The sequence below is a fragment of the Myotis myotis genome, unplaced genomic scaffold (genome assembly GCF_014108235.1).
Source record: "Myotis myotis isolate mMyoMyo1 unplaced genomic scaffold, mMyoMyo1.p scaffold_m19_p_14, whole genome shotgun sequence".
In the NCBI taxonomy this organism is placed as follows: domain Eukaryota; kingdom Metazoa; phylum Chordata; class Mammalia; order Chiroptera; family Vespertilionidae; genus Myotis; species Myotis myotis.
This window is the reverse complement of record NW_023416318.1, coordinates 10,738,266-10,751,886: the sequence shown is the minus strand read 5'-3', so window position 1 is coordinate 10,751,886 and position 13,621 is coordinate 10,738,266. Positions and strand designations below refer to the sequence as shown.

Genomic DNA, 13,621 nt, shown 5'->3' with positions numbered 1-13,621 from the left:
TAAATTGATTTTTAGAAAGGGAAACATCGATGTGAGAGAGAAACATCATCAGTTGCCTGACCAGGGATTTAACCCGAAACCTAAGTATGTGCCCTGATTAGGAATCAATCCTGCAACCTTTTGGCATATTGGGCAGTGCTCCAACCAACTGAGCCACCTGGCCAGGGCAGAGAAAATTTTGAGGTTATATTTGCAGGGGTTAAGGAAAGTCAGTTTAGGTGATCTTGATTTCAACAAGGTTGGAGTCTAGAGTCACCACCCAGTGAGAAGAGACAGGGGTTTAAGAAGTGGGGGAGATGGGAGAAAGTCTGGAGTAATTACTGTTTAGGACTTCAGAAAGAACTTAACGGCAAATGAACAAAAGGATTTCTAATATCAGTGAGGCCCCAGGTAGGAACAAATTTAGATCCTAAATTGATAGCATTTCCTCCATGATATTTCTGTCCCATCCCTTCCTAACTTGGGATTAAAAATAAACAAAAGCAGACCATAAGTGTGCTCAGATCTTACAGTTAGCAAGAGGAAAATGCAAAAGATCCAACCTGCAACTCAGGTACATACGTGCCCTTGACCAGGAATGGAATGCTCTAACCACTGAGCACACCAGCCAGGGCAACACAAGGTTTTTATTTAGTTTAACAAAAGAAAATGCCAGCAACAAACCAGTTCTCTGTATGGTCATGTATTGATTACCAGCTATTGTGGAACCCCAAGCCTAATATTCAAGCTCTCTTCCACCTGGTCTCAGACTGACTTTGCTAGCAGTGCTCTCCTGTGGCTGCTCTGCTCCCATCCAGGCGCCCAGGCTGCCCTCAGTATCCACTCCCCTTGCTCATTTCTGTTCCTTTGCTATATTGAAACTCAATTGTGAAGGGAAGGAGAGAGAGAGAGAACGCATAGTAGTTAGAGGGAAACAGTGGCTCAAGGCAAGGTTTTTTTGTTTTGTTTTGTTTTAATCTTCACTCAAGGATATTTTTTCCATTGCTTTCCATTGGAAGGGAGAGGAAGGGAGGGAGAGAGAGGGAGAAACATCATTGTGAGAAAGACACACATCAATTGGTTGTTTCCCACATGAGCCCCAACTGGGGGTGGGGATCCAACCTGCAACCCAGGTACATACCTGCCCTTGACCAGGAATGGAATGCTCTAACCACTGAGAACACCAGCCAGGGCAAGGCAAGGTTTTTTTTATTTAGTTTAACAATTATTTATTGAGCCCCTGATATGTGTCTCTGTATTGTCTCTCTAGTTAACCCAGCTTTAGAATGGAGGTCTGGATCGGCCTGTGTAGGCCTCATTCATTCCAGTTAGAATTCCTGGCTCTGAGAAAAACTGACTTTGGGTGGTGGGCACGTGATGCAATGTACAGATCTTGTAACATATAAACCCATACCTGTAACCTACGTGTTCATATTGACCAGTGTTACCCCAATAGATTTAATTAAAAAAAAAAAAAGAATTTCTGACTCTAACCATGGGATAAAATGTGTTGGTACAGGCCATTTGTCCTTAGCAGTCTATAGGATCATATTATTGTCAGGTAGAAACTGTTTTTCCCCTGTCGTCACCAAAATCCATACCCGCCCTGTGAAGATCTGTGTGTGGTTTCCTGTCAGCATCCAGCTAACACATTCCTGTCCTGCAGACCTCTTCCACAGTGTTCTGTGGAGTGGTGCTTCTCAGACAAGGCGGCACAGAGAATCATTTAATGAGCTGTTATTTATTTTTTTTATTATTATTTATTTATTTTTAATCCTCACCTGAGAATATTTTTTCCATTGATTTTTTTTTTTGAGAGAGAGTGGGAGGGAGGAGGAGTGGGGGGAGAGAGAAATACCGATATGAGACACATCGATTGGTTGCCTCCCGCTCACACCCAACTAGGGCTAGGGATTGAACCAGCAATCCTTTGGTCCATAGGCTAGCACTCTAACCACTGAGCAACCCAGCCAGGGCTAATGAGCTTTTTAAAAAAACAGAAGTTTTTCTCAGGATGGATGTTTCTAGGGGTGGAGCACAGGGGCCTGTGCTTTCGACAAGCTCCTGAGGAGCTTCATTTTTTTGCACAGCGGGTTTGAAAACACTGGTCAAATATACTTAACTGATTTTCTGTGCTTTTCTGTTAGTGAAGGTTGGTGGACTTTTTGAGTCATACTGGGTCTTTCTTTTTCTTTCTTGTTATCTAAAATCACACCCCCTCATAGGTGAACATATATCGTTACATGGTTGTTCATTTGTGTACAAAGAATGTGCTTAATTAAACAAATAATTGAGAACAAATGAGATAAACTGAATGTACATTTAGATGGTGTTCTAACTTCACATTTCAATATCGTGGTCCTTTTCTGAAACAAGACAGGTTCCTTTGTGTGACTTACCTGCTCACTGAAATCCCAGTCACCCCTGCCTCTATATCCTTGGAGGATATGCTTTATCACTGGACAGCCTTTGCCCCTTTTGCCTTTAGAGCCCCAGACTCATGTTTGACCTTTTAACACCTCTGTCAGGAAGAAGAATCACTCGTCTAACTGGTTAAGTCCTTGACTTTTACCATGTGGAAGTATTGTTGGGCATCTGTTCCACAGAACGATGACTCTCACTGTGCAGAGAGGGCCTGTGAGGAGTTAAATAAGTCTAGATGGTCAATTAGAAATTATGAGTCTCTTCACATACTCACGTTAAACAACAGTTGTTTACATTGCTGGAAAAGAAATTCATTACTTATCATGAACTTCAGGTGTCCCCCTCATGGCTGCAATGGCTTTGAACTTGAGAAAGAGACTGTGGCCACTAGCTGCTGAGGACTATTTGACTCTACCTTCCTGCATGGGCCAGGGTTAGCCGTGAATTCTCATTGAGGGCGTCTCTGACTTTTTTTCTCTTCTCAGACTCATCCCACACAGACTGCCTTCCTCTCCAGTGTTGACCTGCACACTCACTGCTCCTATCAGTTGATGTTGCCGGAGTCAATAGCCATTGTTTGCTCCCCTAAGTTCCAGGAGTAAGTACATAGGACATGGTGGGGGGGAGGGGCATTACAAGGAGGCAGTAGGGGGAAGCCTCAGAGGAAAGGGTCTCTATCCCTAAGACCTTGTTCTCTGTAAAATATATAGATTGTGGTATTAATTGACTGTTCTAAGAGGCTTCTTCTTAGGCTCCATATCCTGATAAACCTGGTACACTTGTTTGAAAAGATATCCAAGCAACAGCTTAGGTGCTTTTCTTTTCTTTTTAATATATTTTTATTGATTTCAGAGAAGAGGGCGGGGGGGGCGAGAGAGAAATATCAATGATGAGAGAGAATCATTGATCAGCTGCCTCCTGCATGCCCCCTAGTGAGGATTGAGTCCGCAACCCAGGCATGTGCCCTTGACCAAAATCAAACCTGGGACCCTTCAGTCCACAGGCTGACGCTCTATCCACTGAGCCAAACCAGCTAGGGCTAGGTCAGCTAGGGCTAGGTGCTTTTCTAAGAAAAGGACATAAGAAATTTGAAGTGTTTGACTTGAAGCAATAGGAATTTTAAGAGATTTTCTGTCAGAGAATTTCAAAATCAAACATTATCTCAGTGTTAACTTCTTTTTCATTCTAAATCCTGTCATTTACTGTGAATTCCCCTAGCAAACCACTGTGGTGGCAGTGATGACTCATTCTCTAACTCTGATTCATTCACCAGAGAAGAGACTTACCAGCCAGTATACTTCTGAGGTGGTTTCAGAATGAGCTCTGCCCTGCTGTGTGTGTGTGTGTGTGTGTGTGTGTGTTAGGGATTGGGGGGCCACATTTGCTTGATTCTGGGTCTGCTTTTTCTTTTTCCAGAACTGGATTCTTTAAACTAACTGACCATGGACTAGAGGAGATTTCTTCCTGCCGCCAGAAAGGATTTCATCCACACAGCAAGGATCCACCACTCTTCTGTGTATGTATCTACATAGAATGATTCGGGGCTGTGCCTCAAGCAGAGAAGACAGTCAGAGCTGATGAGGTGCATTGCCTTTCTGACCCACATAGAAGATTAGCCTTATCACCTATCTTCCCAAATCTTCCTCATACATGGGAGGCAGTGTGGGATGGAAACAGATTGGAGTCTTAGCTCTGCTACTTAAGAACCATGTGTCTTTGATCAGGCTACGTAACCTTCTTGCGCCTCACCTTTCTACCTGTAAATGGGGATGATAATAATAATCCCTGCTTTATAGAGTTATTGAGAGGGTTAAATGAGATAATATGCAGAAAATACCTAGTGCAGTAAGCTGTCTTATTAACTGTTAGTTTTTTCTCTTTATCAATATCAGTTGCTAGGCCTATCTATATATATAAAAGCCTAAGCAACCGTCAACCGTTCGACCATCTGACTGGTAGCTATGATGCACAATGACCACCAGGGGGCAGACGCTCTGACTGGTATCTACGACGCATACTGACCACCAGGGGGCAGGTGCTCAATGCACCCGGAACCAGAGAGGAGGGAGCCCGATTCCTGGGTGTGTCACCCAAGAACCGCCCTCTCGCAATCTGGAACCCCTCGGAGGATGTCGGAGAGCCGATTTTGGCCCGATTCCTGCAGGCCAGGCCAAGGGACCTCACCTGTGCACGAATCTGTGCACCATGCTTCTAGTACTTCAATAAAAGATTTGAAATCATAGGAAAAAAGCCACAATAAGTAAAGTATATTTGATTCTGGAATTTTACTTAGATAATAGGGACTTTATGACCTTCTTAGGAAGTTTTTCCCCTAAGTTGAATTGTGTGAATAAAAAGTTTCAGTTGCTGATAAGTTCAATGTGTTGCAGTATGCCCCTCTACTGTGATAGTGTCACTCCACTCCATGCTGGGCATGGAGTGTTATTTCTTTTGGGTTCATTGAAAAGTGACCAATCTGGAAAAGAGACTCAGAACATTGTCGTGTAAAGGGAACTGGGGGTGTTTAGAAGAGAAACTCCAGGGAGAATCTGAGAACTGGCTTTACTGTTAGAAGAACTGTTGTATAAAAAGATATTGGGTGTATTTCTTATGACTCAGAACTAAAACTTAGACCTCATGGAATGACAGTTTTCAGCTGAGAATGAGAACAACTTTCTGACAGATCTATAAGAAAAAAATAGGTTAGTCTGTGGAATTGTGCACCTGAAACCTGTATGATTTTGTCAACCAGTATCACCCCAATAAATTCAGTAAAAAGGAAAAAAATATTAGGTTAAAAATCCTTAAAGTATAGGTTAGAAAAACAGGTTAGTCCACCTTGGAAAGTAATAAATGTCTAGGGGCCAGGATGTTAAAACAGAGGCTGTGCAATCCCCCAAAATGTCCAGATTCTCAGTTATAAAGCCCCTTTTTGCATGCCAAAAGGGAGCATTCCCCATGTGCAAGGAGGAGTGCTTTATTTTCTGATTGACATAGTGACCCAAAAAACGGCAATGAAGTCAGCAATTCTTTTAGGTAAACATACACCTTTTGAATGACTCTAGAGCAGCCGTGGGCAAACTACAGCCCACGGGCCTGATCCGCCCGTTTGAAATGAATAAAACTAAAAAAAAAAAAAAAAAGACCGTAGCCTTTTATGTAATGATGTTTACTTTGAATTTATATCAGTTCATACAAACACTCCATCCATGCTTTTGTTCCGACCCTCCAGTCCAGTTTAAGAACCCATTGTGGCCCTCGAGTCAAAAAGTTTGCCCACCCCTGCTCTAGAGTATAGATACATTTGAAAAATAAACAAGGATAGATAGGCCCATGTTGGAAGTAATGATTCCTAGACCCTTTACTGTAACTGCCAGTTAAGTAGCAATCTGGCTTCCAAACTGGGAACCACTAGCCAGAATGAGCATTGTTAAATAAGAAACTTTAAAAAATGACTTCAGAATGTTCCAGGACTTCCCCTTTCTTTCTTTTTCTGTTACAGAGCTGCAGCCATGTGACTGTTGTGGACAGAGCAGTGACCATCACAGACCTGCGATGAGATTTGACCCAAACACCTGTCAAGAACTATAAAACCACATCAGTGTACTGTAGCCCCTTAATTTAAACTTTCCATAAAGTTCTGGAGGCTTTTTTAGGCAGAATAGAAAGTGAGTATCACCTGGGAGAGAACTCTTTCTATTTCTGATTTGAAAAGAAATATTTGAATATATATTTTTAGGCAAGTCTGGAAAATAGCACAATCATGCTAAAGCAACTTTTCAGTCTGCCTGTAACTAAGAAATTAACTTGAAAGAAGGGTATAATGAACACTAATATACTCTTTGTTCTAGATTCCCCAATTGTTAACATTTTTTTCTTTCAGCTCTCCTAATTTCTCTGCCAACTTGTTTATTGTTTACCTTTGGACTAATTAAGGACATCTTTGCAGAAATTTGGAAGCCATTCAGAAAATCTCTGGGTTTTTGTGTGGTTTATGGCAATGTTAATAAAGTTTATTATGAGAGCTAGGGACAGCTCCCTGTGTCTGACCAGATGGTGAACTTGACAACCCTGAAGGATGATTTTGTTGGGAATTACTAATATGTTATTTAACAAATATTTCAGGATATTTTTTCCTCTACAATAAAAAGCAATTAATTTATTTGTTCATGTGTGCTCTAGAGCAATCTATTTGATCAAGCTTCGTCTGAACAGGCTGACTAAAAGGTCTAGTTTTAGGGAATATGAAATTTGAGATGTACTGCTGTGCAGGTGTGTCCCAGTTCACCTTTAATTGTTCTGTGTTTCTTGTCTACCTGTTGCCATCACCCAGGGCTGTGAAGTCATCTGTGCATTTTGGTGCTGTCTCAACTTCCTCCCTAGGTCCTAAAAGCTTTCAGATGACGATAATAGAGCCTTTATTTGGAGTTCCAGGTTACACTCCACGTAAATGATTGTATTCCCGTGCCCGCCTCCCCCACCACCACCAATTTTTTGTGTTGATTATTCTTTTCTGAGTTGGGCAACATTTAGGAAGGTGTTTAAAGCTGCAATTGATCCTGTGCTTTTCTTTCTATGAGCTTGTGTTCTAAGGTGGCCTGGAAGTGATGGTATTGTTTGTGACCCTCAGGTGGGGGCAGAAGAGTAAATAGTTTGGATAGGAGAGGAGTGGTTTTTTTTAATATCAAAATTCTGTAGTGAAAAGTCTGCAAATGTATGAAGTTTTGCTTCATTTGAAAATTTTATGTCCGGAATATGTTCAGTGTTTATCATTTAGGTTAGTGGTCACGGAACTTTTCTCCTAAAAGCCAACTCTCTCTATTCTTGTTCTTCTATTGGGTTCTTAACCTGTGGGATATTGGAAATTATTTCTCCTGCAGTTCTAGCGTGGGTAGGAATGTGGGGCCAAGTGAGGAAGCGAGAGTGCCTCGCCTGTCACTATCCCCCTTTCCCTGTGTGGCCCTGAGGCAGCCTGGACTGCTCCGCCTTGCCCTAACAGTCCTGCTGTTGCCTGGTCCTGTACAGTAAATATGCACACATTTTGAATAATGATCTTAAAGTTTATACAATTTAAAAATTAATAAGTTAATCATAGAAGGTTACCCTTTAGAAGGTAAAAGAAGGAAAGCATGAGAAAATAAATACATATATAATCATTTGTCTTTATTTAGAAATGAATGATAATGCGATATCACAAATTAAAACTTCTGGAATTTCTACATATTGTAGAGAAGGAAATTTAGATGCTTTAATTATTTAATAAGAAAGAATCAAAAGAAATGAATGAAGCATTTGCTTCAAATTACAAAAAAGAATATTGAAATATATGAGGAAAGCCAAGAAGAGAGAAATATTAAAGCATATATTACTGAATTTAAAAATAGGAGAATTGGCCCTAACTGGTTTGGCTCAGTGGATAGAGCGTCGGCCTGTGGACTGAAGGGTCCCAAGTTCGATTCCGGTCAAGGGCATAGACCTTGGTTGTGGGCACATCCCCAGTGGGAGGTGTGCAGGAGGCAGCTGGTCAATGTTTCTCTCTCATCGATGTTTCTAACTCTATCCCTTTCCCTTCCTCTCTGTAAAAAATCAGTAAAATATATTTTTTTAAAAAAAAGGAGAATTGGTAGATAAGTTCATAATGTCATTCTTTAAAAAACAAACAAACAAAAAAAAAACACAATAAAATTGCCAAAGACAGAAAAAAAACTAGAAATGAACAAGGAGATACAACAAATGCATGTTACAAGAAAGTTCTACGTATAATTAGGCTACTTAATTTGCTACACAATGAAATACATGGCTTTCTAGTAAAAAAATAATTATACGTGTGAATGAAACCACAATTATCTTAAATAAAAGACTAAAAAATCAATACTAATGACGTGGAAAAAAGTGTGCAGGTATTATCTCGTGATGCTTCTATGAGTGAGTTCTTTCCAACTTTCAAGAAACAGATCATCCTTATGCCATTTTTTATTGTAAAAAGAAATCACATAATTTAAAATTTGCCATATTAATCTTTTTAAGTGTAATGTTCAGTAGTGTTAAGTTTACTCACATTATTGTGAAACCAATCTCCAAAACTTTTTCATCTCACAATACTGAAACTCTGTACCCATTGAACCACATCTCCCTTTTCCTCCTTTCCTAGCCTCTGGCAACTACTCTTCTCTTTTCTGTCTCATAGAATTTGACTTCTTTAGATATTTCATGTAAGTGGAATCACACAGTATTTATCTATTTGTGACTTGCTTATTTTATTTAGATAATGTCCCAGGATTCATCTGTGTTGTAGCATGTAACAATTTCCTTCTTAAGGCTGAATAATATTCCATTGTATCTATACAACACATTTTGTGTATCCATTCATCCCACAGTCGACAACTGGGTTGTGTCCACTTCTGGTTATTGTGAATAGTGCTGCTGTGGACATGAATGTATAAATATCTCTTGCTGTTTTAACTACTGTAAATCATAGGAAACAAGAAAAGCAACCTAATTCATTTTTGTGAGCATACCTAATAAATCATGCACACACACATACACACGCTTCACACCATTTTCAATAACATAGATGCAAAACTCCTAAATGAAGCACTAACAAATTTATTAATAGTGTAAAAGAATAATGTATCAAAACTGCCAGCATTTATTGTGCATCTGCATTTAGAACTTGCCCCTAACCCCCAGCTAGTAAGTGGCAGACTAGGAAGGCAGCCCAGATCTGCCTGACGCCAGAGCCCCGGATGCACATGGTTTGTTGAGAAGGTATTGATGGCCCTATAAAATGCTTCCACTGATATAGCACATCACAGAACTAGGTCAAAGGAAAATAACAGACCTGAGAGTCTCTCGTAGATAGTAAAGTATTTGAAGATGAAAATTAACATTTATTCTTTTTTTTCAAGAGAGAAAGGGGGAGAGAGAGAGAGAGAGAGAGAGAGAAAGAGAAACATTAATGATGAGAGAGAATCATTGACTGGCTGCCTCCTGCACACCGCCCCCCACTGGGGGTCGAGCCCACAACCCAGGCATGTGCCCCTGACCAGGATTGAACCTAGGACCCTTCAGTCCTCAGGTGGACACTCTATCCACTAAGCCAAACCAGCTAGGGCTTATTCTTTACTTTTAAAACTCCCCTAATAAGTTAGGAAAGAAAGAAGCTTCATTAACATGATAAAATATATTTTCTGAAACAACACCCAGCATAATTTTTTTTCTTGCACAGGGGCCACGCTAATCTTCTCTATATCGTTCCAATTTTAGTATACGTCCTGCCGAAGCCAGCACCCCAACATCATTTTTAATAAAGAAGTAATATTGTCAGGAACAGACCCATCCTAACTACTGTTAATTCAGCAGTGTCCTGAAAGGATCATCTACTAGGCACTATGAGGAAGCAGGATAGAGAATTTACTACTGGAAAGGAGACATAGCTTTTAGAGGCAAACTAAGTTTCTACCTAGAAATCTGAAGGTAATCATGAAAAACAGACCTTACTGCCCTGGCCGGTGTGCCTCAGTGGTTGAGTGTCAACCCATGAACCAGGAGGTCGTGGTTTGATTCCTGGTTAGGGCTCATGCCTAGGTTGCTGGCTTGATCCCCAGTGGGGGGCAGCTGATGAATGATTCTCTCTCATCATTGATGTTTCTATTCCTCTCTCTTTCTGAAATCAATAAAAATATATTTTAAAAAATAAGCATTTCCCTGAATACCAGTGAAGTTAGAAATATTTTTTTAAAAATTGGGGGAAATTTTCTTACCAGATAGCTCTTATTATAAACCTATAAGTTAAAATACTATCATACTGGTGGAGGGCTAGACTGAGTATGTGCAAACTTCATTGCTGAAGGAGATAAAACTTAAAGAGATTAAGTGGTGGAAGCCCACAGAACTATAAATGAGTTGTCTCAGACCTCCAAACCACATTCTTAACCACAATGCAAGACTGCCCTCCTAAAACATACAGAGATACATGCATTAGTAAAACCTGTGAGAAATGAGTACACCAAAATGTTAATATTAGTTATCTGTAGGTGATGGAATTATGGCATGATCTTTTTTCCCCCTCTATACTTTGAATTTTCCAAATATTCTACAGAGAACACTTTTATAATTGGACAGAAAGGACAATTCTCCTGTTTTCAGAAACCAAAGCCCCACTGCCTCTTCAGTGTGGGAGTCCAGCCAAGACCTTGCTGTTGGACATCATCAGTGAAAGGGCCTTGGGAATGCTCCTGGGCTCAGCGGCGAGGCCTGTCATATATGGAAACCTTCCATGGGGATGACCTCACCACTGGAATTTATGCAACATAAACCCTGCCTGTGAGAGCCAGTAGAGATCGCGCACAAAAACCTGGAGGGTGAAGCGCCGAGAAAGAACTGACCTGATGAGAGAGCTGTGGCCTTACGACCTGAAGAAGTCCAGTGTACCCACCGGGCGTAGCCAATCTCTGTGACCAGTTCCTGGGGAAGGATTACTTTTCCCTACCTCAACCTCCTCCAGATAAAGAGCTCCCACCATGGCCCAGGGTTATTTCTTTATCCTGGGCCTGAGTGAGAACGTAAGATGTTGTTGTTGGACACACAGTAATGGGTTATTGGTGATGATAGAAGTAGAAACATCTCCGGGACTGAAAAAAGAAGAGACCATTCTTAGCTATTCCCGTCATTCTTTTTAATTAGCTTCCCCACCCCTGGTAACCTTGTTTTTTTGTGTGTTTTTTTTCATTAACCTCACCCACCCGAGGATATTTTTGCATTGATGTTGAGAGAAAGAGAGAGAGAGAGAGAGAGAGAGAGAGAGAGGTATTGGTTGCCTCCCACATGCGCCCCACCAGGGCCGGCATCAAACCTGTAACTGAGGTACATGCACTTCCTTGGAACTGAACCCAGGAACCTTCAGTCTGTGAGCCAATGCTCTATCCACTGAGCCAAACCAGGTAGGGCCTCACTCCATCTTTTAAAAAGCCAACAGGATTGCCCTAGCCAGTTTGGCTCAGTGGATAGTGCGTCAGCCTGAGAACTGAAAGGTCCCAGGTTCGATTCCTGTCAAGGGCACATGCCTGGGTTGTGGGCTCGATCCCCAGTAGGGCGCATGCAGGAGGCAGCGGATCCATGATTCTCTCACATCATGGATGTTTCTATCTCTCCCTCTTCCTTCCTCTCTGAAATTAATAAAAATATATTAAAGAAAAAAAGCCAACAGTTCCATCAAAATATGGTCCAGCCATCTACAGCGCTGGCCCCTTTCCCATATGGAACAGCTCTTAACACGCCGGCCCATCTTACTTAAGCATCTGCGTCTAGAATTTCTCTCACTCAGTACTGACAGCATTAGAGACAAAAAGTCCCCATGAGTGCTTTATTTAGCTCAAGTTTGAAGAATTGTCTGGGCATTGAAGGACCATAAGTGGTCTCTCAACTGGCCTCACATGTATAAAAATTGGGGTTGTCAGTTGTGTCAGGAGCTGGAAGAAGCGAACTTCCCAGGTGTTATTCAGCTATTAGCCGCACACAAACTCACTTTCCAGGGGAGTTGCTTCCACACCCCCTCCGGAGTCCGCCCTGGTCGCTGGACTCCATTCTCAGCACGAGGTGTTAGCAAAGTAACATATTCTTAAGACAGTGAAAAATGGTGTCTGCACTTGAACTTTCATGAGGTCCCAAGTGGCCTCTTCCTATTTCTGGTTTCTCACATCGTCTTCACTGGGCTTGTTCAAGGTTATTTTGGCTACCCAAGAATTCTTACGCCAAATGTAGGAAAAGCAGGACCTGCATTTGTGGCAACGTTTTGAAATTCAGACTCATTTTAAATTATTTGCATTATGTTGTTATGAGAGAACCTTCCCTTCAGAACGCAAGTGATGCTTCCAGTAGTCCTCAGCTCATGGCACACTGCAAGTGTATTTACCCCCCTCAGCACTCGGAGAGGGTGTGATGCTGAGGCTGTAACAAAGGCTCTGGAGCTGGAATGACCTGGGATGGGGTCCTGGCTTCTTCACTCACTGGCTGTGTCACTTCAATAAGTGTTTCAGCCTCCCTGGCAAAAGCCCTCAACTCTAAAAAATGTGAATAAGAAGAAAATGCATACATAGGGCTTAGTACAACGTGTAGCATGTAGACCCCACTCAATACATGGCAGCTGTCGATAATGATAATAGTAATAATAATGAGGCCTGAACACACAAAAAAAGAAAAAAAAGAATAAATAACAACAACAACAAAAAGAAATAGAGGCCTGAAGCCAGTAGTCTGCTGTAAATCACCCTTTGGGACCCATTTTTGCCTAGAGAGATGGGCAGAGGATCCTAACAAGCCAGGCTCAGCTGAATCCCGCTATGCTGACGCCTTTCCCAGGGAAACCACAGTCCCTAATCTCTTAAAAGCCACCTTGCTGGGTGTGCAGGCCCAAGTGTCAAGTAGAGCTTGACTTTTAAAAGACCAGCCAGCAAGGCGGCTCCAACCCTACGTTTTAAAGCCCTCCAGTCCCTCTTCCCTCATCACTCTGCTCCCCTAAGCCACTCCTGTCTGCAGGGATGAGGACAGGGGCCTGGAGCATCACCACTCAAGGGCTTGCCAGGAAGGAGGAGTGTGGGCGTTTGGGGAGAGAAGTGCCTCATAATAAGTAAGGGAGGAAGCTGGGATCCCAGGGCACCTCCCAAGCCAGCCCCAGGCTTGAGACACTTGGAAAGTGAAGAGGAGCTGGTCTGTTTCCAGCTCCCCCAGAGCTGGGGTCATCCCAGAGGGCAGGTGGGAAAAGGCAGGTGTCTTTTTACTTACTGGCTGGTAGATTTAAAGTTTTCCCCTTTGGCTATCACTTCATTCAGCGCTGACTGCTGAATGCTGGCTCTCTTGTAGTGCAAACCATGCTCCCAAGCCCCAAGCTGCACACTTTCTTCATGTGAGAAAGCTGGTGTAGTTCAAACACTTTCACTCTCCCTATCCCCACCCTCTCCAGGGGGATACCACAGCCCCTCTTGTGGGTGGCGTATTGGCCCATTGGACTGTGAGGCAGCCCCATTCCCACTGCCTGCCTGGTCTCTCATCACCTTCCCCCAGTCCTATCAGGTAGGCTCGGGGGAGATCAGTTCAGCCGCTGAAGGAGACGCAGAACCATTGTGGGCACCTGGATCTTTCAAATTGTCCTCTGGGAATCTCCCTTACCTGGCGGGAGGTGCGGCCCTCCCCACAGAGAAAGGAAAGAATCCCCTCTGCC

General features: G+C 42.3%; 1 protein-coding gene and 1 non-coding gene across 4 annotated transcripts in view; one reads left to right on the top strand and one right to left on the bottom strand.

Moving 5' to 3' along the window:
* The window catches only part of LOC118668849 (STAM binding protein), a 28,229-nt gene extending 21,658 nt beyond the window's left edge, over positions 1–6,571 (top strand). For all 3 annotated transcript variants that reach the window (XM_036334103.1, XM_036334101.1, XM_036334102.1), the window contains exons 8-10: positions 2,889–3,001; positions 3,820–3,919; positions 5,906–6,571. In XM_036334103.1, the coding sequence (XP_036189996.1) occupies positions 2,889–3,001; positions 3,820–3,919; positions 5,906–5,962 (270 nt within the window). In that variant the 3' untranslated portion in view covers positions 5,963–6,571. The remainder of the gene's footprint in view (positions 1–2,888; positions 3,002–3,819; positions 3,920–5,905) is intronic.
* A 3,011-nt stretch (positions 6,572–9,582) lies between these two features.
* LOC118669519 lies at positions 9,583–9,693 on the bottom strand. The gene has a single exon (XR_004971997.1). It is a non-coding gene; the product is annotated as a U6 spliceosomal RNA (small nuclear RNA).
* Between the last annotated feature and the right edge of the window lie 3,928 nt (positions 9,694–13,621).